The 25,139-nt window shown below is 59.4% G+C and overlaps 1 protein-coding gene across 1 annotated transcript in view; it reads right to left on the minus strand.

The window, feature by feature from the left end:
• SND1 (staphylococcal nuclease and tudor domain containing 1) overlaps positions 1 to 25,139 on the minus strand; it is an 86,539-nt gene that overhangs the window by 49,885 nt on the left and 11,515 nt on the right. Inside the window, exon 10 of the mRNA XM_087935456.1 lies at positions 18,697 to 18,810. Within this exon, the coding sequence (XP_087791582.1) occupies positions 18,697 to 18,810 (114 nt within the window). The remainder of the gene's footprint in view (positions 1 to 18,696; positions 18,811 to 25,139) is intronic.

Below are 25,139 nucleotides of genomic sequence, written 5' to 3' on the forward strand. Positions count from 1 at the left end.
ACACTTCTCCCTCTCTCTGTCTCTCTCTCTCTCTCACACACACACACACACACGCACACCCAGAAAAGGCCGAGTTTTGTACCAGGAAGGAGTTCTGGAATCTGACAGGATGTAAATCCCAAAGGAGCCTCCCTGCATAAATCCAGCACACATAATTAAAATATTGGGCTCACCCCAGATTAATTTCTGAACAAATCTTGCTCCTATTTCACCGATTCATTCACTACCGCATTTTATTTATTTATTAAGCACATTTATATGGCCATCCATCTTGGAAATAGGACTCTGGGTGGCTAACGAGAGATTAAACATAACGGAAATGCCTGGTACTTGCAGAGGGCCAACCCAGAGGAAACCAGGAACACCTCCAGGGGGTCATCTAGACTCCCCCAAACCCCCCGCCCTGGGGCATACCAAGAAGCTGGCCGGGTCGGGGCCAGACGCCAGGAGAGGGGGCCTATCTCCCTGGTGCCCCAAGAGGGAAGGGCACCGTGAGACGAGGTGCCCCTCCTGCCGGGAGGGAGGGGCCCCACAAAAGCCCAACCCAGGCCTCAGGGCCCTGGACAGGCGGCCACCTGCAACTGGGAAGCCAGCCAAGAGAGGAGAAAAGGGGGGAGCGCCAAAGGGCCTCCGCCCCCACTGCCTTGACAGGGAGGGCGGCCAGGGGCAACCCGGGGGCCGTGGGGTCCCCATCGCGGGACGGGGGCTGCTGCAAGGACCCCAGAGACAGCTTGTGGCTGGCCTACCTCTGGGCCATCCCCACTGGCCCCCCCATGCAGCTGAAGGAAGGGGGGGAGGCCTGGGAAGAGCCTCTCCCCCCCCAAACCCCACGATGGGGAGGGGCCAGGGCAGCCTCCCCACGTGCCTCCCCTGGTCAGCCGGCGAGGGAAAGGGAAGGCATCCCCGCTCCTTTGAGGGGGGGCCCTCCGGGCAGAGGAAGGCTTGGGGGCCCCCGGGGGGGTTCAGCGCAGGGGGCGTCAGCCAGATGAAATGCCCCCTGCACTGAACCAGCCACTCCGAGGAGCAGGAGAACCACCAGCCCCCCCAGCCAAGGCGGCTCTTCAATCCCTTCTGCAACTCCTGGGGGGCGGGGGGCACCTGGGGCCTGGATGTGGGGAGCAGAACCAGCCTCAGCTGAGCCCCAGCAGCAGGAGGGCCACGGCGCCCCCCCCCTTCGTGGGCCCCCTCTGACCCACCCAGGAGGAGGGAGACGGCCGCCAATCTTCCTCTTCTGGAGCTGCCGCCAGCAGGATTTATGCTGGGCCTCGGAGCGCCTGTCAAGGGGAGCCATCCATCCAGGGTTGCCAGCCCCTGAGTCACAGGCGCTGCTGCCGCTGCCGCTGCCGCTGCTGCCGGGCCTGGGGCGGCTTCCCCTCCAGCGCATCTCCTGGGCTTGTCTCCCGCCCCACCCCAGCTTCACCCAGGCCACCGGTCTGCACTGACCTCCAGGCCAAGGGAGGGGGCAGGCCTGTCTTGCAAGCAGCCGCCTTCCCTCCCTCCCTTCCCAGCTGGGCACTGCAGCACACCCCCCCGGCACCAGGGCCAGCCCCTTTTCCCAAGAGGAGCCCGAGCCTGTCCTGCCCCCAAGAAGCCGGGGGTGGTGGGAGCTCTTTCGGCCTCTCCTTGCTGCCACGTGGGAATTCTGCCGGGGGGCCAGAAAGGCCTCTTGGCTCTTCCAAGCCCCTGCCGGCTTTGCCGCCCTGCCCTGGGACCTCGAAACACCCGCCTGCCCTTCCCAATCCCCTGGGCGCTGCCATTTGCCCCCTCCGGTCTGGATGGATCCTGATCTCCCCGGCTCCCCCAGGCAGCTTCTCCCTTCCCTGCCTTTGAGAGCCCCCCACCCCACCCCCCCAAAGCCAAGCAGGCCTGGGAGACGGGGCCTCGAATGCCGTGGGGGGGGGGGCATTTCCACGGGGACTTTGCCTGGGCTCTCTGGCCCCCAAGTCCTGGGGGCATGGTCCCCATTTCCCCTTCTGGCCGAGGGAAGCCTGGACCTGAAGCCCTCCCCGCCCTCAATGCCGCAGGTGGCGCCTTCCGCATCATTCAGCACCTCAATAAACCCAGTGAAGTCTCCCGCGGCCCCATCCGTCGCTCGCTCCTTTTCAGTCAACCCCTCTTAACCGACCAAGCTAAGCCAAGCGGCTGCCAGTGCAGCCTAGAAATTCTCCCACCAGCCCAACTTGGAAAACCTGGGCCAAAGCCTTGAGGTCCAGAGGCCACTGGGTTCTGGGGGGGGTCTAGAGGCATTTTAGGCCAATTTAAGGCAGCGATGCGGAGTTGTCCCCCCCCATACACTGCCGGGCACAGGGGCACCAGGGAGGGCATCAGGGCCGCCCTGGGAGCCTATGTCCCAGGTGGGCAGAGCTTCCCAGGCAAAGGGGGGGGGGGCATGGTCTTCCTGAAGGCCAGAAGCAGGGGGGGGGGCAGGGCAGCTCCCCAGTGCAGACCCTATGCCCCCCCCGGAGAGCAGTCAGGGGTCCTGCTCGGGGGGGGGGCTCACAGGGCATGGAAGGGCCAGGGGCTTCAACCTCCCCCCCCTCCCCAGTGCCTCCCTTTAAGCCTGCATCACTCAGGCACGATGAGGCCACTTGGGCTGCTTCCCCCTTGATCTCCTCCTGCCCAGCCCCACAAGCGCTGCCCCCCCGCCCCCATGCTCCTCACTTGGGGTTCAGGCAAACTGAGAGGAGGAGGAGGAGGAGGAGGAGGAGGAGGGGACCAGCTACCAGAGCTGCCCCCATGAAGAGCAGAGCAGCACCTGTGCCCCCGCACCCCAAGACCTGCATCCACCCTGTGAGCTCTGAACCTGACCAGGGAGCCCCCGCCCCCATGCAAGATAGGACTCCTCAGAGCCCCCCAGACCAGGGGATGTCTGTCTTTGCCCCACACCCTCCAACGATGGCTCCCCCGTCCCCACGCTTGGCCCTGGCAGGGTGAGGCCGCCCTCCTGCCTTCCTGCCTGGGGGTGCAAGGTCTTGCCAGCCTGACCCCCACCCCTATGGTCTCAGCGGCCCCAGAAGGACGTGGGAGCAGCCTGGCCGAGAGGCAGGCCTTTCCTCCGAGGGGAGAGAGAGCGAAGGGGAGGGGGTGGGGGGAGGGCAGGCCAAAGTAGCAGCCAGGAGTAACTCTGCCCCCCCTCCCACCGCAGCCTCTGCAACGGGCGACGGCAGCAGAGGAGGGTCTGCAATGCCGCTGCTGCCGGGCTCCGAGGGAGGGTCCCTCCCAAGCCCCCTTGGCCACCCCGAAGCAGCCGGGGGCCTCGGCTGCAGCAGCCCAGTTGGAGGCCGGGTCTCGGCTGCCTGGCGGGGGAGAGCCCAGCACCAGCCCCACCCGCTCCGGCTCTTGGGCAAGCCAGGCAAGAGGGAGCCCTGGCAAACCCCACAGAACCACCCACCGTTCTGGGCAGGCGCTGGACAGGACGATCGCCACCTCCTTCTCCCTCTGGGACCCTGAGAAGTCCCAGGACACCATTGCCACCCTACAGCCCCCTCTTCATGGCTGACCCCCGGAAGCCCCCTCCCCACCGTCTGCAGGGCCTCTTCAACCCCTTCCCACCCATCCTACAGCTCAGCTTCAAGCAGGACCATTTCTTGGAAGTCACAACGAAACTCCCCTATGGACGGATAGGCCCCCTCCCCACCTCCCCCACCCCACCCCTTCTACCCACCCGGCAGGCTGACACCCGCCAACCCTCCCCCACAGTCGATCCCCTACGGTCAGGCCCTGGGCTCTCCCTCTTGTGATTCTGGCCCCCTTGACCGAGAGGCTGGACTGATGGAATTAGAGCAGACGGGCAGAGGCTGAAGTGCCCGCCCAGCACGTCCGATGGCCAAACCGAGAGAGCCGCATCAGTGGCCGGAGGTGACCCATAATGAGGCCGAAGGCCGACCTCATAATGGGGCAGGCCCCACCGCCCGGCACTTACAGCTCAAACCACTCCACTGCGCTGCTAATGAGCCGCAGCCCCCCGTGTGTGTGGCTTGCATTCAGGCAGCCCCACAACCAGAGCAGATCCTCACAAGCAGCGCAAGGACGGCCGGGCCCGGCCGGGGGCGGAAGCAGAACTGCTGCAAAGCCAGAGGCCTCCTTGCTCTCCCACATCTGCCTGGGCAGCCCCCTCACACCCACCCAGCCCCAGGGGTGTCCTGGCCTGCTTCTCCTCTGGTGGGATCCTCCCCCGGGGCAAGTGGGGCCACCTATGTGGGCATGCAGCACGCTTGGCATCCATGCTCAAAACAAGGACAAGGCTCTGGCGGAGCACCTGGGCCTCCAGGAGAGCCCTCAAGTGCCTTTTAGGTGGGCGCGGAGCCGGCACCCACCCCGGGGGTTCAGGCCCCTTCAGAAGGCCTCGGGTAACACAACGGGGTCTTAGCGCATCACGGCTCTCGATTGGGAAGGTGCCATCACTCTGTCACACACGCACACACGCCCTCGGGGTCTACACAGCCACCTTCCCCCTCCCCTCCCCCCATTTAAATGCCAGGTTGGTCTGCGGAAGAGAGGAGCTCATGAAAGCCGCTGCCTCTGAATGGGAGGTCTCGGCTTGAAGGACAAATGCCGCCTGATTTGGGGCTGGTACAGGCCAGGGCAGAGGCTCCAGCCCGCAGGGCCCAGAGCTCTACAGGGCACCCCAAGGAGCCTGAAGCTGAATGGGGGGGAGGAGCCCCCGGGCAGTATGAGGGCCTGGCAGGCTGGAGTGCCCGCCCACAGCCCCTGCCCAGCTCCCTGGGCTCTGTGGCCCCTGCAGCGCCTGCCCACCCACTGCCCAGGACGCAGCGTCAGCACCCTTCCCTGGCTGCATTCATGCCCACTACATGGGGCACATTAAAGGCGGCAATGGGATGGCCAGCACCGCTACCGCTAAGCAATGCAGCCATGGGATTGCAGGTTGCGGATTATGGCCGCTCCCACAGCAACGGAGACTCCCGCCCCAACTGCCAGCTGCCCTCTCCCCGTCAGGTGCTTTCCGGAAACAGCCAGATCCTTTGGGAGCCCTTTCTCACCTCTGGGGACTTTTAAAATGAAAATGAAAAGCAAGCCAAGGTAGCTGATCGGCACCCAGGGCCCCCTCTGGGCCCATGGGGACCCCTGCCGCTCCCCAGAGGCCAGAAGGACCTGAGCGGCAGGGCCTTCGAGGGGGCCTTAGTCCATGGGGCAGGAGCCAGCCCCAAGCGGCTCCAGCTGACGATGCTTAACTGATGGGGCCCAGAGCAGGCCACTCACCCTGACATCACTGGATGGGGCAAGACCTCCGGGGGAGAGGTGTTTGCAGACCCTAACCCAGGCACAGCACCAAAAGGAAAAGTGGCCCTCTGAACTGCCAACTGCTGAGCACCACCACGCACCCTTACTGCCCCCCCATTCCTGGGTCTAGATCAGTGGTTCCCAAAGAGGGCGGTACCGCCCCCTGGGGGGTGATGGGATGCCCTGGGGGGCACTAAGAGGCAAGGGGGCTGGCAGGGGGGCGCTAAGAGGCAGCAGGGGGGGCGTTCGAGGCACCGGGACCTCAGGCTCACCCCACTGACTGTTGCACTGGAGTGGGGCAAGGGGCTCCATGGGGTGAGCCTGTGGAGCCGGCGAGTTGAACGCAGCAGCGGCAGCACGTTGGGAAAGTAGAGTACAGCCACTCTGGCTTTGCTCCACTTTCCCAAGTGCCGCCGCTGTCGCAGTCTGTCTGTCTGTCTGTCTGTCCATCCATCCAAAAGGTCTGCCTGCCTGCCTGCCTGCCTGCCTTTCAGTCTGCCTGCCTGCCTACCTGCCTATCTATTTACCAACATAGATCTACCTACCTTCCTACCTACCTATACATCCATCCAAAAGCTGTCTGTCTGCCTTCCTGCCTGTTTCCCTGCCTGCCTACCTACTCACCTATCTATCCATACATTCATCCAAAAGGTCTGCCTGCCTGCCTATCTACCCATCTACCTGTCTCTCCCTCCCTCCCTCCCTCCCTCCCTCCATGTTCGGAGCGCCGGCTCCGCAGGCACATTGGGAAAGTGGAGCAAAACCAGTTTGGGAGGAGGGGGAGGGGGAGGGAGGGGGAGGGAGGAAGAGGGAGGGAGGGAGAGGGAGGGAGGGAGAGAGAAAGAAACATCTTTGGCTTCTTATTAAAGGTTTTGTGGATGAAACAGGGCCAAGACTATCAGGAAGCTCTCACATTTTGTTGAGGCTTTAAACAGGATCCATCGGACCAGATCTCCACCCTAAAAAATTAGTTTTCCCCAATGTATTGCAGTGCCAATTCTGAAGGCGGCAAAACCAAAATGTACTGGTAAACTACAAGGAGAACACACACCCACACCCACACCCACACAAACTCCCTTCTAACCCTGCTGGAGCCGGTCATTGGACTAGAATAGGTATCTCGTTATCTTTCTCCTCCCTCCCTCCTTCCTCCTTTATTTGTTTTTCTTTCTGTCCCTTCCTTCCATCCCCCCTCTTTCTTTGTCTGTCCCGTTTTCTTTCTTTCCCTTTTCCCTTTCTTTTCTTCTTCTCTCTCTCTCTCTCTCTCTCTCTCTCTCTCTCTTTCCCTCTCTCAGGCTCACCCCATTGACTTGACTGGCTTGGGCAGGCCCCTCCGGTGCAGCGGGCTCAATGGGGTGGACCTGCGGGGCCGGCACCTAGAACGCGGCAGTGGCGTCACGTTTGAAAAGTAGAGCAAAGCCAGAGGTCGGTAATTTTTGCTGCAAAGGATCACAAAAGCTTCCGGGCTGTGCACAAGAAGGGACACGCGTCAATTCAACAACATAAAATAAAGACATAGAAAAAAGACAACAATCGGCAAAGCATCTCCGATTAGATTCTATTCACTGCTAGAATCTAATCAGAGATGCTTTAGCGATTCTAGTCCAATGACCTACTCTAGCAGGGTTAGAAGGGAGTGTGTGTGTGTGTCTGTGTGTGTGTGTGTGTGTGTGTGTGTGTGTGTGTGTGTGTGTGCATGGCTGTCAAAACTCCCAAAACAGGTCAAGTAGCTCTGGGGAGGCCAGTCATAAATTAGAACACTTGCTAAGCAACCGGCCATTGAGGACCACTTATAGTTGGTTTTCCAGTCACCTAGCCATGCCCACCCAGTCACATGACCACCAAATCAAACCTACCCGGTCATGGGACCACCAAGCCACACCCAGCCAGTCACGTGGCCAGCAAGCCAAACCCTCAAATTAGGCCACGCCCACAGAAATTTGAATCCCACCCCTGGGTGGGGGGCACTGAGGATGAGTTTGTAGCACCAAGGGGGCGGTGGACCGAAAAAGTTTGGGAACCGCCGGGCTAGATAATCCCGAAGCATCAAGCCAAGATCAGCTGGTCACGTTTGGGGGGGGGGGCAACCCCCCAGGGACTTCACAGCTGGAGCTGCCCCAAACCTGGAGCCGAGGGTGACAGGGACGCCTCCAGCCCTGGAGGTCAAGCGGGACCGACTGGGCCTTTGACTTGGTTGGTGCCCTCTCGAAGATCAGCTAATAATGGGATGGCTGGCCTTCCGGGTCAACCCTCGGCTGCCTTCCCACCCCCGACGCCCCCTGTCTCCCTAGTCAGCCGGGAGATCGGAAGGAAACATCCACGCTGCCCTTAGTGACGGGCTCCCCTCCCCTCTATCCGCTCCTTTGGTCTCTCTGCTCTTCAGTGGGGAGGGGACACCGGGGGACTTCTGCCTCCCAAGGCAGGAACGAGGGATAAAGCGGAGGCTCTTACTCCCAGACTGACGGCAGGGCTGGCCAGTGGGGAAAGGGGGTGGGGGGCTCAGGGGCTCCCAAAAAGTTCTCCCCCCCCCCCCCAGAGTCTATCAATGGGGGGGCTTTAGCCACCGGCATGGGACTTGCATCAGCCAACTCTCCACAGCCAACTTGTCAATTCAATTATTTAAAATAAACACAATTGTCCCAATGTTTATCATTCAGATTTCATTTTGTCCCTCTTTTTGCACCCTTCTTTTAATGATTCCATTCCACCCTTTCTTTGATACAACGGGTAATGCTAGTCCTGGACCCCCCCCTCCCACTGCCTCACGTGCCCCCTCTCCTCGGGGCCCAGGTCCAGGCCCTGCACCCCACCGCAGGAGTCGTTCCTCCTGCCCAGTTCCTGTCAGGAACACATTTCCGTTGCAGGGCGGAGGCCCCACAGCCGGCCTGGCCTCGTCGTCCTGGCCTCTTTCCCCGGGTGTTATTCATGGGGTGGGGGGGGAACGGGACACACGACACATTAGAAGCGGGGCAGCCTTCCGTTCTCACAACTCTCAAGCCGTGCTGCGGCTGGCCATTCCCCCTTTTCTCCGTCCCTCCACCCCAGAGCATCCGCTCCCCAAAGGTAGAACCGAGGAGGAAGAGCAACTAGCCATCCGTCCGACGCCTGTTCCACACCTTCCTCGCCCCAGAACCGGAGCCCAGCCCAGGACCGTCCAGCCCTACTGAAGGAGCCCACCCAGCCGCCCACCTTCAGGTGGCTCTGCAGGGGGCACCCCCTCCCACTGCCCGTTTCAGCAGGATGCGACCTTCCCCTTGGTGCCCCGACAGGATGCCAGAGGAGGAGGAAGAGGAGGGCGCAGAGGGCAAGGGAGGGCAAGGCCTTCCTTAAGGGAGACCAACAAGAGGGGCCCGAGCATTTCTTCAGCGCAGAGAAACGCGGTAACGCTTGGCGGTGGCTCAGGCAGGCGCCGCTCTACCCCACGGGGGCGCTAAGGAGGGGAGGAGGTGCAGCACCACATCGGGTGTTCTCTCGTCCGGTTCTTTTACTGCACTCCTAGCTTTCCTGGCCTACCTAGCAGGGCCGAGAGAGGGGGCTTCTCAGGTGGGACGAGCAGCAAAGCACGGGCACTGAAGGGAGAGGAACTACAGTTCTCAGAATATAAACAGACGACTTTATTGCTTCCTGAAGCTGCTGTAAAATGGATTTCCAATAAAATAGGGGAATTGCAAAGACCTGCCTCTCAGGTTATAGTTCCACGAAGGCCTTTTTCCATGTCGATGTCCACAGTGAGAGCAGGTCCTTTCCCCCTCTGACAGGAAAGGGACGAAAATGCAGGAACCGCCTCCTCCATTGTTCAGGGGCCGGACGAGGCCGGCCACGTTGCACACTCCCCGCCACCAGAGCACCCAAAGTGCCACCAGTGCAGCCGCTTCTGCTGCTTCAGAGCAGGCCCAGCCATCCAAGGGGGCTTTCTCCACAGGAGGGTCCTTCAAGAGCAACCACAGCAGGTGGATCCCTTCCAGGAAGGGGAGACGATGCGCTGACCTGGTCCCGGCGTGAGCATCCCCACATCATCCCACACGTGGCGGCTTCTCAGCCCGGAGACGAGCAGGAGGCCTGAATTCCTTCCACCGGAAGCCCCTGGAGAAAGAGCCGGGTGGCCAATTCCTTCTGCCTCAGCCATTCTGGGACCGAGTGACCTACATTCCTTCCCGCTTCGGCTCTTGGATGGATCTCCTGACATTCTTCCGCCCAATTTGCCAATCCTGCCGAGAAGCCGTTGCTCCGCTGATGGCTGCAACCTGCCAGGTCCCGAGGCTGCCCAAAGCGTCTTCCTCCCCTTCCTCTTCACAGCTGGGCTGAGGCCGAGACTCCCCTTCCGGCCAGGCCGCCGGGCGTTTCCTTCCCCTTTCTCATCAGCCCCGTGAAGTCCCGCTTTCCTCCGGATCGGCCAGGTGCTCCTTGGTGGCAGCGCCCCCTTCCTTGGCCCCGTTCCTTCCCTGCCTTCTACGAGGGGACCCTCCAAGCCAGGCCTCCGCCCCTGCAAGAGAGCCCCCAGACCGCGTCCCACTGTCCAGGCGGGGCTTGGGGGCAGGAAGTCTGGGGCATTTTCTCCCTCTGCACCTGACCTCCCCCCCCTCAGCCCTGACCTCAGCATGCTGACCACCAACCTGTCTCCCACAGCAGACTCTGCGTAGCACGGAGCTTTTTACACGGGGCAAGCCTCAACAATGACGCCCGACTGGCCCCTCACTGACTGACCCAGTGAAGAGAAGTGATTATCCCAGGGCTGCGCATCCCTTTTTCCACTAAAGGCAGCAGACGCTGCCCTAATGCGTTCAGTAAGTATACGTCATGGTACATTATCTATTAATGGGCCTCAGAAAACCCTCAGGTTGCCTTATCAGCCAGAGGGCTTCAGGAACCTGGACACACCTGAAGGTTTCCTGCAGGCCGGCCTTTGGGGTGGCCACCCTGCAGCTGAGGAGACACGATGGGATGGTCACGTATCTGAATAAAGCTGTTGTCCGAGAATCAAAGACTTCCGCAAGGCATTCGATAAAGTAGACCACAACCTTCTCCTTGGCAAACTAGAAAAACGTGGGATAGACAGCATCACCACCAGATGGGACTACAAGGTTCCGTCTCAGGCCCAGGACTCTTCAACATGTCTCCATCAATGACTCAGGTGAGGGGATAGAAGGGGGGCTCATCGCATCTGCAGATGACCCTAAGCTGGCAGGAATAGCCAACACGACCCAAGGAGACAAGCTCAGGATCCAGCGAGATCTGGACAGACTTGAATGATGGGCCCTATCCAACAATAGGACCTTCAACGTGGAGAAAAACAAGGTTTGACCCCTGGGCAGGAAAAACCAAAGGGACAAATGAAGATGAGGCGAAATCTGGCTCAAAAACGTCAACGGTGAGAGGGGCCTTGGAGTCCTAGTGGAGGATCGCTTAAACATGAGCCAGTCGTGGGCCTCAGCAGCCCCCCAAAAGCCAAGCCAATCCTCGGTTGTGTAAACAGAGGCACAGAATCAAAATCACCTGAAGTCTTAGTACCGCTTGATACGTCCTTAGTAAGGCCTCACCTGGGATCCTCCAGTCCAGTTTGGTCACCACATTACAAAACGGATGTTGAGACTTTGAAAAACAAGCGCAAAGAAGAACAGCTCTGATGATTAAAGGCCTGGATGCAAAAACGTATGAAGAACCGTTGCAAGAATTAGGTATGGCTAGTCTAGAGAAAAGAAGGATTGGGGTGACATGACAGCAATATTGTGGCATTTGAAGAGCTGCCACAAAGAAGAGGGGTCAAATTATTTTCTAAACCAACAGAAAAAGACAACAAGCAACAGGTGGAAACTTACCAAGGAGAGAAGCACCCTGGAATTAAGGAGAAATTTCCCAATAGTGAGGGCAATTGGCCAGTGGGATCAGCTTGCCTGCAGAAGCTGTGGGTGCTCCCCACGCAGGAGGTTTTGAAGAAAAGACTGGACAGCCACCTGTGTCTGAAATGGTAGAGGGTCTCCTGCCTGAGCAGGGGGTCGGACTAGACGACCTCTAAGGTCCCTTCCAGCTCTATTCTGATTATTACTATTAGACATGCCTTGGAAATAAACCTCAGCCAGTGTGGGATGCAGGGGCTGAAGAGACCCTCCTGGGGAGCATGAGGTGGTGCCCGGATCATGGGAAGGGGGTGCTGCCTCCTCCTCCTCCTCCTCCTCCAGGCCTCGTTCGGGACGCTCTGCACGAGCAAGAGAGGGCAGCCTGGAGCAAGTTCAGAGGGCCCCCCCTCTGGCCACGGAGGACAGTTAAAGACAGCGGCTACCGAAAGATGCGAAGGGGAGACGTGGTGGCAGCCTTCAGTCATCCGAAGGAGCGGAATGATCCTCTGGCACCGCAGAGCGGGAGGCTAAGACCAAAGGGGGAAACTGCAAGGGGGGAGGTCCGGGCCGAAGAGTCCGCTCTTCTTGGGAGCTCAGAGGCTGCCAAGGAGCCCAGAGGGCCTTCCCCAGAACCCCTCACTCACTCCGAGATGCACTCAGGGCTCCTGCAACCAGTAGCAACTTGGATCACCACCACCCGCCGAGCCCCCTCCTCCAGTCTCATTGCTATAAGGGGGGGGGGGAAACTAATTAAAGCAAAGCCGTTGCTAGATCTCCTGCCCAGAAGAGGCAGCCAGGGGAGCCTTCCCAGAGCCCCCTGCAGACCTTTCACGGGGCCCCTTGGGACCCCAGGAGTCCTGCCCAACGCAGCTCCTGCCTGGTCCTGATGAAGGACCTGAAGGCTACAGTAAGGCGGGCCTCGGCCTCACCGCCCAGGCAGCTCTCCTCACCATGCTGAGGAGCTGTTAATTCATCCGCAGGAAGCGGCCAGGGGGACGAAGCAGCAACCGCAGGGCTGGAAAGTCGGCACGGAACACCCCAGACCTCGCTTACGAGGGGGGAGCGGATCCATCCCCCCCCCACCACCTTCAGAAAAGCCCCTGGCAGCCGCACTCCATGGCAAGAGGAGCCAACAAGAGGAGGCTCCCAAGGCGGAGGGGCGTTTCTGAGAAGGGAGCCACTAACAGCACAACTGCAAACACCTCCCAAGGAGGGAACCGAGGCCTGCGGAAGCAGCCAGTGTGGGTAGACAACAGACAGCTAGGTGGAGATCTGAAAGCCGAGCGCAGCCGGATGGAAAGACGGAGGCTGCGCCAGGAAGGTCGAAGCTGAGGAAGAGTTTGTGAGTGGTGCTCAGAGGGAAAGCAGGGCGTCCGTGTGTAGATTCAACACAAACAGCTGCTCAAGGAAGAAATCAAAAGGCCGCCTGCGATCAAGAGGAGGCAGGTCCCTCGGCTCCTGCCTGGGTTCCCACAACAGCACTCTCCTTTTCTACTGGGCAGGGTAGGTCTTCTGAAGCCGGCGGAAGGGGACGCTACGCAGAGGCCACGAGGAAGCCAGCTGAGCCGATGCGCCTCATTGATGAGAACTGCAGAAACCTGGCCGAAGAAGCGCTCGCCTTCCTTCACAGAAGAGGAAAAGGGGATACCCGAAAGATTCCAACCAGGAAATACAGAGCCTGGCCGGTGGGCACCTTGGAAACAGGGCAACAATGGCTCAGTGGGCCTCGGACCCGCTCCAGGCTGCCACACTCACCTTATCTCGCCTCTGGATCGGGCAATTTCCAGAGTGGATGGGGGGGGGGATGCTCTCTTCACTCCAGCAAGGCATTTGACAAAGCGTCCCGTGACAGACTCCTTAGTCGTCTGTCCAGGCAAGGACCAGGGGGCGCAGGACAATTAAACGGACACACAAAATGGCCGGCATGAAAACCGTACTCCAGAAGGACCCAACTGGGAGAAGGAGGATCTGAGCCCGCCAGCCCTTCAGCCAGCTTCTCCTCTGCTCTGCGAAGGGCCAAGGAACCAGCAAGTCCTCACAGAGCCCCCAAGCCTAAATGGTGGCCTCGCCAATTGGCAGAGGAGAGATATCTGTTCCCAAAGAAAATGGCAGTGGACCCTGGCAGGTTCAGGGAGGGGATCCCCGTTTCGCACCCCTGCCCTGCATTCTCCGAGGAAGAGGAGGACGTCGGGAGCCAGCATCCCGGCGGGTCAAGGAGCCTCTTGCTCCACTGAGGGGAGGACAGGCGTGCTTCGGTCCAGCCTCCCAACTCAGCTGCCCGTCTGCCCTTCAAGCCAGCCAGTGGCTTCACAGAGGCTGCCTCCTCCACGTTGCCTCGGGCGGCTAGGCTGGCCCAGAGCAGACTGACACAGGCTCTCCTCTCTCTAAAGGGAGGCCATCCCTGGGCTGGCAAGGGCTGAAACAGCCTGACTCCAGTGAGACACCATAACACGGACTCCCCTTATTTATCCAACCTAGCTGCGGAAGACATGCAAAGGGAAGCAGGATTAAAAGAAGATGAGCACGGGAGGTTTTAAAACTGGAGGAGGAGAGGCTGACGCCCTGCGCTGAGCTGAGGGCCGGACAGGCAAAGGACCTGCCAGTTCCAGGAACAGAAGTCAAGGCTCAGTCAGTGAGAAAAATGGGATTAAAATAAAAGGAAGACCAAACTAACCACAACAGGCCATCAGCCTTAGGACGGGCAACGCAGACAATCAAAGTGCCTCGTAGTTTCTGCCTTCCTAGGATTAAGCCTTAAAAATAATCAGCAGCCAAGAAACGCGCCACAGACCAACCCCCTGGCAGAGCAGCCCCAAAGGCCTTGCGAAAGAGCTTCAGGCGCCACGATGCGCCTGCGCCCACAAAGGTCAGAGTATTGCAAGCCTTCTTACGAATGGCGCTCCGGGAGGAAAAGCAGTTGGGCTCTGAAGAAGTGTTGATGCCCCTGAACTTCGTGTTGGACCCAGAGTAGACTGTAGACGGCCCGGAAAATGAACCCCGAGTTCTCAGTCACTCACAGCACAAACGATCCTCCTTCAGACGTGTGTTGGGGAAAGCCAGCTCTCTGCGGAAGGCGGAAGGGAGGAGCCGGCGGGCAGCCCAATGGGCTCAGCTGTCGATGTACCCCCAGAAGTCCTGAGGCTGGGGACAGATCCTCCTGGAGCCGATCGCTCTCTTGGGGGGCTGAGAGCCCGCCGGGACTTAATGGCCGACCGACCATCAACCTGGAGACTTCCCCGGCTTTGGCCTCCCTCCTCAGCCCAATTCCACAGCTTGTTCCACGGACACACGGCTGGCCGTCTCTCCTCACATTCCCCCCAGTTCTCTGCCCCTGAGGTTCAGGGCTTCCAAGCGACTCCCAGGCGCTTCCTCCAACCCGCGGCTGTGCGGCCGAGTTCACCCGGTGGAGCCAGCGGCTGTGTTCCCTTCCACCTCGGCTTGACTCGGACGCAGCCTGGAGATGAGCAGTTGGGGGCCTTTCCCACAGGCAGCCTCTAGCCACGTCTTCGCTATGAGAACTCGGCTGTCAATCCGATTTCCCTGGGACCCATCTGAAGGGGTTCAGGCAGGCGGCAGCAGCAGCAGCAGCAGCAGAGGCCGTGGGGCTGCTGGGAGGCTTGTGCTAGCAACAAAGAAGTCACGGAACTGCCCGAAACCACAAGGCTTCCTCCTGCTTTACTTCTGCTTCCTAGCCTGTGTGGCCCAACTATATTTTCCTCCTTAAAATTTCCAAATTTGGCCCTCCAGTTCCCAACCATAAGTAACAGCGTATCTTGCTTGCACTTTCTGAAGATTTAGAAAGAGGAAGATCTGCTATGGCCCTCCATCTCACACAGCGATCCTCGGCAGCAGCCACAACCACGTGAAACAGAACCGCCCAGTTCTGCCGGTTATTTAACAGGGGAAACAATCTGGAAAGGACCCGGTAAGCCCTGGCGCCCACCCTCTCTCAGCCTCTCCCTGGAGTCACAAAAGTGCCCTCCGGCTGGCTACAGAACCAGGGAGGGGGCCAGGATGGGCTCCTTAGAAAGACCCTCGGCCGCAGCCCCAGGAACCTGCCCTGCCAGAAGAAACAAGCCCAGTGGTGGGTGGGATTCAAGTGGTCCGCACCAGTTCTTGAAGTGCTGGCTGGCACCGCCCCTCCCCGCCCCGTCCAGGAGCCCCGTTGTGGCTCCCGGGTGAGTGCAGGGAGGCCCACTAGGCTCAGATCGGAGCACAGCAGGGGGTGCGGCACGCCCCCCCGGGGCCCTTTTTTCTCCCGGGGGGGTGGGGGTGGGGGACAGAGGCAGAGGGCCATTTGTGGTTCTGCCTCAGGCACAGGGGTGGGGGAGGGGGAAGCGCTGGCTGGGAAGTTGCCGCTTGCATTTTTATGGCAAAGTGCCTCTCGCACTCAAACAAGGTAACAGGAAAAAATTATCTGGATCATTAAACTGAGATGCTCAGCTTTAAATTTTCATGCTCTCTGGTCTACTACAGGAACCAAAGGCGTGTCGCTGTTCCTGTGGCCTTGTTTACAACGTGGTTGTAGCCTTTCTGCCTTGCTTGTGGCACAAATACACAAATACACAAATCTCCGGAGTCAGGAGCTGGTGGGGGAAGACAGGAGCCGAGGCAGGTCACCGGAGGCTTCGGGGGGGGGCGGGGGGGGCACACCCAGACGCCAGAACAATCCAAGGCACCAGAAAGGCACCCGGGGGCCGTGATGAGCCAAGCGGGGGGGGGGGGGACACCTCAGAAGCAGCCAGAAGGTGCCTGGTCCTCCCTCCTCTACAGCGGGCTGAGCCGCCCCTTTCCCTTGCCCCAGCCGCGGCCCCCTTCCAGCCCCTCGGTCCCTGCCCGGAGGCAGCTGCAGTGCTGGGGGGAAGTCCAGACCTCCTCCCATGCCCCCCGCCATTCCTCCCTTACTATCGCTGCCTCCCCACGTAAGGCTGTTCTCCTTCTTCGCTAGGGGTCTGCGGCTTAAATAAACGAAGCGAACAAGTGAGATCCATTCCAGGAAAGTCCCAGAGGCTAAAACGGGTCCCTTGCTGGCCTCGTGCAAATGGGCCAACCGCATTTCAGCAGAAAGACGCCTCCAGATCCCAACTCCCCAAAACAAGAAAGGAGAAGCACAATCAAGAAAACAGCCCCGGGGGGGGGAGGGGGGGTCTCAGAGTTTCATGGTGCCGAGAAACATCAGCAGAACTTTTGGACCCAAATAAAATTCCTTCTCTTGCCTACCAAAAAGAGCAAATCTTGGGGGCAAGCAGACCCCCCTGGAAGACGCCCCCCCCCCTCCCAAGTCTGCATGCATCTCCCTACACCCATCTTCCATTCCCCCTTCCTCCTCCTCCTCCTCCTCCTCCCCCAGGCCAGGCACAGGTCAACTAGGAGGATCCAGGCCAGAGAGAGGTTCTGCCCCCAGGGCCAGCCCCGCTGCCTGCCCTGCCCCGCCCTGGGCCTGCTGCTGGCCCCCCCATGGGCACTTGGAAGGGGCCCTTCCTGTGGCAGCCTCCGCCCCTTCCTACCGACTGCGACCCGTCCTCTCCAGGGAGCGTCCCACCCAGGCAGCTGGATGCCCACTAGAGGTTGGGACAACTTTGGGCGGGGGGTGGGGGTGGGGGTTGTTTCCGCCTCCACGCGTGCACTGAAGGGCAGCCAGGAGTCCGGGGGGGGCGTGGGGGGGCTGGACACGCCACACCGGCTGCCTCGTAGGGGAGTCATTTATTCTATGGCCGAGATCGGCACACGCAGCCGTGACTTCCCTCTCCTGCGTGGAATAGCAGACGTGCCGCACTGCAGTCCAAAGCTTTGGGCCGCCTGGGTTAAGGGGCTCCTCGGCCACCTGCCCACCTGACTCACAAGAGGGAAGTCCTCCCCAGCCCCCAGCCCCCCCCCCGCAAGCTCCTGGCTGCTTTCCCCCTCGAGGGACTGGCTGCCCCTCCCCACAAAGCCTCCCCGGGCCAGAGAGCAGATCCCTGGGCCTCCTCGGTGGGGTCAGCGCAGTCAGGGGGGAATTCCAGTCCTCTGGGGGACTCCGGGCACCTGGAGGAGGGAAGGGCGCAGGGGGGCTTCCCTGCCCAAAGGCTGAAAGAGAACGGAGCCAAGAGGGGGAGACGCCATGGACACCCCCAGGGCTCTCTGTGTGAAATGGGGCGGTTCCCGGAGGGCTCGAGCCCCTCCGACCTCAAAGCTCTCAAAGCCGCCCCTCAGCCCTCCCTCCCTCCCTCCGGCTCTCTGCTCCCTCCCCAGAGGCTCTTCCCCGTGGCCCTGGGCCCCTGCCAGTCTCTCCAGAGGCCCCCCTTTCTAGCCCCTCCCCAGATGGGGGGGGTTGTCTGCTGGAAGAGGCTCCCGATTTAGAAGTGCCCATAAATACCTTCCTAACTGGCGGGTGGCAGTGCTGGGAAGCAGCAGCAGGAGCAGCCGCCGCCGCCACTGGGGCAGAGCGGAGACCAAAGACGCCTCTTCCAAGCAGGCAGCGGCCTCCCTCCGGAGGGGGCATCTCCCCTGGGCTGCCGGCTGGGTGACCAGCGCAGCCCCCCACCCTCCCCCCATCGGGTCAGGAGCCAGCTGCCTCTCCTTCCCCCTCGGGATGCTGGACGAGGCTGCCCCAGCGGTCACTTCCCCCACCGGGGGAGAAGCCTGCCCACCCACCCACAGGCCCCGGGGACAAGCCCGGGGCAGCTGCCGCGGAGCTACTCTGGGAGGCTGCTCCAGCCCCACAGCCAGCAGACCGTGCCCCTGGGGGGGGGGCCTCACCCGGCAAAGGCGAAGAGGTGCCTGGGGGCCAGACCGAGGGAGGAGGGCAAAGGGGAGCACCCACCCTTCGTGGAAAGGCGCCAGCCCCACACCAACCTGGGCCAGAGGGGCATGCGGGCACCCAGGATCTCCAGCCGGAGACTCTGCTGCCAACAGGCTGCCCCCCCACCCCCGAGACCCACTCAGGCCGCCCAGCTGTCCTCCCGGCACAGCCGCGCTCCAGAGGGGAGAATTGGGAATTTCTGCAACGGGGCTGCTGCTGCTCCCATGGGGGGGCCTGTCCCGGAAGTGTCCAAAGCGGCTCCCCAAGCCCTCCCGCCAGCCGCAGCCCTCATTGCCACCACCACCCACCGGGGGGGGGATCTCTATCCAGCCTTTCTATAACTGCCCCAGTTGCAAGCCGGGTCTCCAATCTCCCACCAACGGCTCCAGCCGCCCCTTTGCCACCGGATGCCGGTCCAGAGGCCGGCCGCCCCTCCTGCCGGGCCTGTGGGGCAGAGCCTGGGACTCAAGAGCAGCTCAAGGGCGCCCAGCGCCATCTCCTCCTCCGCCTGCCCGGGCGCCCAGAGGAAGGAAAGGAGCAGGCCCGGAAAAGCGACCTCTCTCCGGAGCCCAAAGCTGAAGCCCCCCCAAGCATCCCCTCCCGCTCCTCCTGCGCTCTCAGCCAAGGAAGCGAACGCCAGAGAGGGCCGCAGAAGAGGGGCCCCAACAGAGATGCGGGGGCCCTCAGCCGTTCCTCTCTTAAAACCAGGATCCCCCACCCACCTGCACAGGCCAGGCTGGTCTCTGTGCAGCAACTCCAGTCTGAGGGCGGCAGCTCAACCTAGGTCATCCTGAATCAGCTGAGCCCGTGGCCCCGCCCTGCCCGAAAGGTGGGCCCTACCTGGGGGCCTTCCCCTTCCAGTCTGGGGGACCGGATGCTGGAGAGGTGGATGGTTTTGTAGTCCCCCGAATTCAGCTTCACCACAATGGCATCGGCGTTGAGCACCTGCACCACCTGGGAGAGGAAGAGAGCAGGGACTGAGCTGGGGGGGGGGATTCTGGGCCACCCAAGCCCCCCAAGCCAGCCCTTTCCCAGCACTGCCAAGAAGAGGTCAGCCTCATAGCCGCTCGGAGAGCCGGACCCCAAAGCGCCCCCTTCCCTTGAGAGGCCCCCCACCAGGCAAAAGGAGCAGCCATCACCAGCCGCCCAGGCCCCTCCCTCCCCAAGGGGCCCCCCTACCCACAGCCCCAGGGCAGCCCTGGGGAAAGAAGGGCGAAAGCAGGCGCCCACCCCCCGTGGCTGCAGGAGGGCAGGGCAGGGCAGGGCTGGGCACATGGGAGCTCGGGGACAGGAGAGGCCAGCCATCAGCACCCTGCCTGCCCTAAGAGCCTCGGGGTCAGAGGAGGGGGAGGCCGCCCAGAGTGCCTTCGCGGGGGAGGGGCCCCAGCCAGAAATGGGCCACCCCTACACGCTCCTTGCTGGGGGGGCAGGGCGCCTCCCCACCCTCTCCTGAGCTGCCCCGGGTCTCGTCCTTCAGAGGGGCCCCAACTGTCTCGCTGAGGCCCGAGGAAGACGAGATCCCACCGGGCAGGTCTTGGAAGGCCCTGGAGTGCCGGCACTCTGTCTTGGCCTTTCCGGCCCCTCCAAATCCCCCCCTGTGGGGCCCGGTGGGGCCGCCCTCTCCCACCCCCGCCCCCTGCAATGGGGATCAGAGCCGGGAGAGCCCACCTCTCCTTGGTCCCTCCTTCGGGATGGATCCCGCAAAGGAATCCCTGGGCTGTTGCCACCGCGGCCCAGCCGGCGCTCCAACGGGGGCAGAACTGCCAGTGGGGGCCTCAGAAGGGGGGCAGGGCCTCTGCCCCGGCTAACGCCTCCCCCGATCTCTGCCTTCAGGCACCACCGGAGATACGGGCAGACTTCCGGCTCCTAAACCTGGGGCTGCGGAGGGTAAACCGGGCCGAGGCGCGAGCTCAGGGTGGGAAGCGGAAGCGGCAGCCTCAGAACGCAACCGGCCCTTGCTGGGCTTTTCGGCTGCAGCCGACCAAAGGCACCCCGGGCGGAGGCCCAGGGCCCCTTGGCAGCCCTTGGGAAAGGCCCCGGAAGCCTCCTTGGCCAGTCTTTGCCCACCCCTGTCAGGAAGGCTCTGCTCCTTCGCTCGCCCAGGGCATCTCCTGTTCACCTCCTACGGGCGACACTGCAGGGCCTGGCTAAAAATAAGCAGCCCTGGGATATATTTAACCCTCAGCCTCCTCTTCCCTTCTGGCCGAAGGGCTGCCCTACTTTCAACACCCCGCAGGGACTCTCTGGCAACCCTGGGGCTGCGGGGGAGGCTCCCTCCAGACACAATTGGCCCAACCAAGTAGCCCAGGTAAGCGAGGGGGGGAACCACCCCCCTTGCCACCCCCACCCGCTGGCGTCTGCATTAAGCTGCCCCCTTGCCCGGAAAGGTTCTTGGGGGTGCAGGAGGAGAGTCCCAGGCAGTCCGGCCTTCTTGGGAAGCGGTGAGCCAAGGGAGACAGCCACCCATTCGGCTGCTGCCCAGTGGAGCCCTTGGGCCACAGTCGGTACCAGCTCTCTCTCGGGGGGGGGGAGAGCTCCTGGCCCCCCTCCTGGCAATCCAGGCAGGAAGCTGCAGGCGCTCAGCCCAAGTGACCGTGACCCAAACTGTTGAAACCGAGACTGCTGCAACATTTTCTGGCGAGACTCCGCCGGGACTGGAGGGGCCCTGAGGCCCTCTGGGTGGTCCATCCCGACAGTCAGTGGATCGGTGAGTTGGAGGGAATATCCCAGGCGCCATCGGAACCCTTTGAATCCGAGGACTTCCCCAGACGGCTGACTGCTGCTGTCGGCGATTGACAAACCCACGAACCACTGGTGAGAGGTGAGAGAAGAACAGGACTGGGGCTGGCCAGCAGTGAGAAACAAAAAGGAGAAGACGCCTGCAGGCAAGTATTGGATGGGAAATATAATCCCTCCCTGTAAGCAGGGACGGAGGAGAGGACTGATCACCCTCTCTTAACAGATAAAGTGGGTGGACTTGTCAAGTCTGATTGGAAAAGAGAGAGAGCCTACTGCAGTTCCCATTGGTGACTGTGAGTCTCCAGCACCGTGGGTCAGTAGAAAGCGAGTGGCGTCCGCAGTTCCCATCGGAGACCGTGAATATCCGGCTCCCTGGGTCGGGCGTGTGTGAGTGGGTGTCTATGTGAAAAATCCCCTGCTGTGTTTGAAGAAAGTGGGACCCCTTACCCTCTTCTTCAATTTCCTCTCTCTCTCTCTCTTGTCTGTTTATGTGCGAGGATTATGGGTGGTAGACAAACTAAAGAGGTAACCCCTCTGGAGGTTATGATGAAACATTTTAAGGAGGCTTACCAGTCTCAGGATTATGGCGTAAATGGGATAGGTAGAAATTGCGAAAATTTTGTGAAATTGAATGGGCCAACCTTGGGATTGGGTGGCCCCAGTGGGTACACTTGATATTCCCACTGCCGTGCAGGTACATCGTAGGGTCTTTCACCCAATGTTAGGCTACCCAGATCAGGGTCCATATATAGACGTGTGGTTGGATTTATTGAATCATCCACCCCCTTGGCTCTGACGACTTAAAATGCAGCGGTGTAAAGCCTTGCTATCACGACATGTTACCCTTAACAAATTACAGAAATCTGTACAAGTGCTGCCTAGTTGTCCCGAGGAAGTTCCAACCCCCCTTATGTACCACCGGGAGGTTTTGAAGAAGGGTCGGAGGGGAGGAATCGGGAGGGTGGCAGACTTTATGCACGATTAGATCGACTATCTCCATATCTAAAAAGTCCCCCAAGGTCAGAGGGAATGGATAGATCGGTCCAGGTGGATAGATCACTGCCTTCAACATCCACCCCAAAGGAAAGGCCCGTGGACCCTACCCCATCCACTTCAGCGCCGAGTACATCTGCTATGACCGAACCGGTCGCAGCCAGAACTCGGGCAAAAACAGAACAGGCTTCCCTGACAGCCCCCCTGAGACAAGTGGATCAGTTGGCAATTAATCCAATTAATGGAGGTAGCTCGAAAAGTCTTTGCAAATAGGGATAAAGAGGAGGATAGGAAAAAAAGATCAGAAGATGCAATGAAAGGCTGAATTAATGGCAGCAGCCATGATGTGGGCACCACGAGGGACGGTCAAATCCACGTGGTGCGGGGTCCGGCTCACAGAGGGGCTGGGGCAAGAGTCGGGAGAAAGGGGAAGATGGGAACTCGGCCATAACCAATGTGCTTTATGTAAGAAATATGGGCATTGGAAGGTGAGTGTCCCGAACGTGAACTACCCAGAAATAGGGAAGGACCCCCACGAAGCCTCAGTTTCGTGGTGGAAGATGGTCAGAGAAGGCTGACCCAGAGGGGTAGAGGACAGATAGAAACCAGGCGGGGTTGGGCGGACCCCCTCTGGTGGGCTTAGCCCAGGCAGAAGAATGGGACTGAGGCCGACCGGGTTCAGTCAGCCTCCTGAACCTATGGTCAGACTGAATGTGGGAGGCAAGACAGTTACATTTTTAGTGGATATCGGAGCTACCCGATCAGTTTTAACCCAACCCTTAGCGCAGGCATCCCGTGAAACTATTAATATTCAGGGAGCAACAGGGACAACTTTACAACGTCCCTTTCTGGAGCCCCTTGAATGCACCTTAAAAGGGCAGGCTATAACACACCAGTTCGTTTATATGCCTGACTGCCCTGTCCCATTATTAGGAAGGGATCTGCTCTGTAAAATGAGGGCACAATTATCCTTTAATGAGGATGGTTCCATGAACCTGGGGTACGGAAAAGTAACTTTGTCTGTACCTTTGGAAGAATCCTGGAGGCTTATGGTAGCGAGGGAATTTGGGTGCGCTGACAAGGAAGTCTGGAGGCAGTTTAAAGTTCCCTATTTGTGGGCGGAAGATAACCCCCCTGGTTTTGCAGCACACCATCCACCCATTCTAATTGAGGAAGTGCCTCTGAAAGTGCCTGTGAGAATCAGACAGAGGCATACCCTCGCCACATTATGCAAGCTATCCAGGATATTATTGACTTATATTTAGAACATCATATCCTGGTACCTACTGAATCGCCCTGGAATACCCCATATTGCCAATTCCAAAAGGGGATGGTCGGTTTCGCCCTGTTCAGGATTTGAGGCCTGTAAATTTAGCTACTATAACTATCCATCCGGTAGTTCCCAATCCCTATGTCATATTGGGACTTATCCTCGGGAGGCTCAGTGGTTTTCTGTTATAGACTTGAAAGACGCCTTCTTTACCATCCCCATACACAAGAAAAGCCAGCATTTATTTGCTTTTGAGTGGGAAAACCCTAACACTGGTAGGAAGCAGCACTATACCTGGACCAATATACCTGCCTCAAGGATTTAAGAATTCACCTACACTTTTCGGTGCTGCTTTGGCCAGGGATCTGGAGGCTTTACATATACCAGCCCCAGATGTGGTCTTACAATATGTGGATGATTTATTAGTAACAGGATATGCAGAGGACGCGTGTTGGCAAAATACAGCTGATTTACTTTCACTACTGCAAGATTTAGGCTATAAAGCATCTAGAAAAAAAGCACAGTTAGTTCAGCAAAAGGTCAGGTATCTGGGTTATGACATTGAGCAAGGGAAGAGGACGTTGGGCCACGAGCGGAAGGAGGCCATATGTCAACTTCCTGTTCCAACTAACAGGAGAGAATTACGAGGGTTTCTGGGCGTGGCTGGTTTCTGCCGCATCTAGATTCCCAACTTTAGCCTAATTGCAAAACCTCTCTATGAAGCTACGAAAGGGGCAGAAAGGGCCCCCTCTTTTGGAGCAAAGAGGAAGAAGCTAGTTTTCAATCCCTTAAACAAGCCCTCCTTCAAGCTCCCAGTTTAGGTCTCCCGGATTTGGAGAAACCATTTCAGTTGTTTGTTGACACTAAGCGAAACGTTGCAATAGGCGTCCTCACCCAGATGATGGGAACATGGCACCGGCCGGTAGCATATCTCTCAAGCAACTAGATAATGTAGCCAAGGGATGGCCAGCCTGCCTTAAAGCAGTGGCTGGCACAGCAATCTTGACTCAGGAAGCAAATAAGCTAACCTTTGGTCAACAATTGCATATATACACACCACATTATTACCTGAGCCTGAAATAGCAGTAGAGCACAATTGTGTTCAGACTATTGAAGAAACTTATGCTAGTCGTCCTGACCTGAAGGATGTTCCCCTTCCTGCCCCAGATTATACTCTGTTTACTGATGGCACCAGCTACTTACAAGAGGGAGTGAGAAAAGCGGGATATGTGGTGGTCACGCTGGATGAGGTCTGGGAAGCAAAGCCACTCCCTCCCGGAACTAGTGCCCAATTAGCTGAACTACATGCCCTCACCCGGGCTCTAGAGCTGGCACAGGGGCTGGCAGTAAATATATACAGATTCCAAATATGCTTTCCTCACAGTCCAGGTCCATGGGGCTCTGTATAAAGAGAGGGGACTACTAACTGCAGGGGAAAAGAAATAAAATACGGCCCCCAGATATTGCGTTTATTGGACAGTGTGTGGGCTCCGAGCAAAGTAGCAGGCATGCACTGCCGGGGCCACCAGAAGGTGGTGACAGATATACAGAGGGGAATGAGAGAGCTGACAAATTTGCGCGTGAAGCAGCCCTACTAGACTTTGCCCCCTTGAAAGGCACCTTGCCATATGGGTGCCCGATGCTCAACCCCAACCCCATTACTCGGAGGAGGATAGGGACCGGCTAAAAGGCACTCGAGGCGCACCAAGAAGGTCAGTGGTGGGTCTTACCAGATAAGAGGGTGTATATTCCCGCTCATTTGGCCTGGGATGTTGTACGTCAGCTACATAAGCAATTGCACCTAGGTAAGACTGCCCTCACAAAGGCGCTTAGGAGGGAGGTGTATATAGATAGAGTTAACAGCATAGCAGCCAATGTATGTGCCCGTTGTGAAATATGTGCAGCCAATAACCCCAGGCAAGGCCCGCAGCCACCAATGGGCCACCAACCCGAGGCTGTTACCCCTTCGACTCTTTGATGGTTGACTTTACCGACATGCCTCGTTGTGGCCCTTACAATGCACTGCTGGTTATTGTCTGCACATACACGGGCTGGCCAGAATGTGTACCTACACGCACAAAGAAGGCCACTGAGGTTGCTCGAGCATTACTTCATATTGTAATACCAAGGTATGGGTTACCCTCCGGATCTCCTCGGACAATGGTCCGGAGTTTATTTACAAGGCAACGCAACAACTAGCAAAAGTTTTAGGTATTACATGGAAATTACACTGTAGTTTCCACCCCCTTTGGGGGCGGGTGGAAAGAATCAATCGAACAAT

Source organism: Pseudonaja textilis, chromosome 5, assembly GCF_049901715.1.
Source record: "Pseudonaja textilis isolate UNSWEBS1 chromosome 5, rPseTex1.2, whole genome shotgun sequence".
Classification (NCBI taxonomy): domain Eukaryota; kingdom Metazoa; phylum Chordata; class Lepidosauria; order Squamata; family Elapidae; genus Pseudonaja; species Pseudonaja textilis.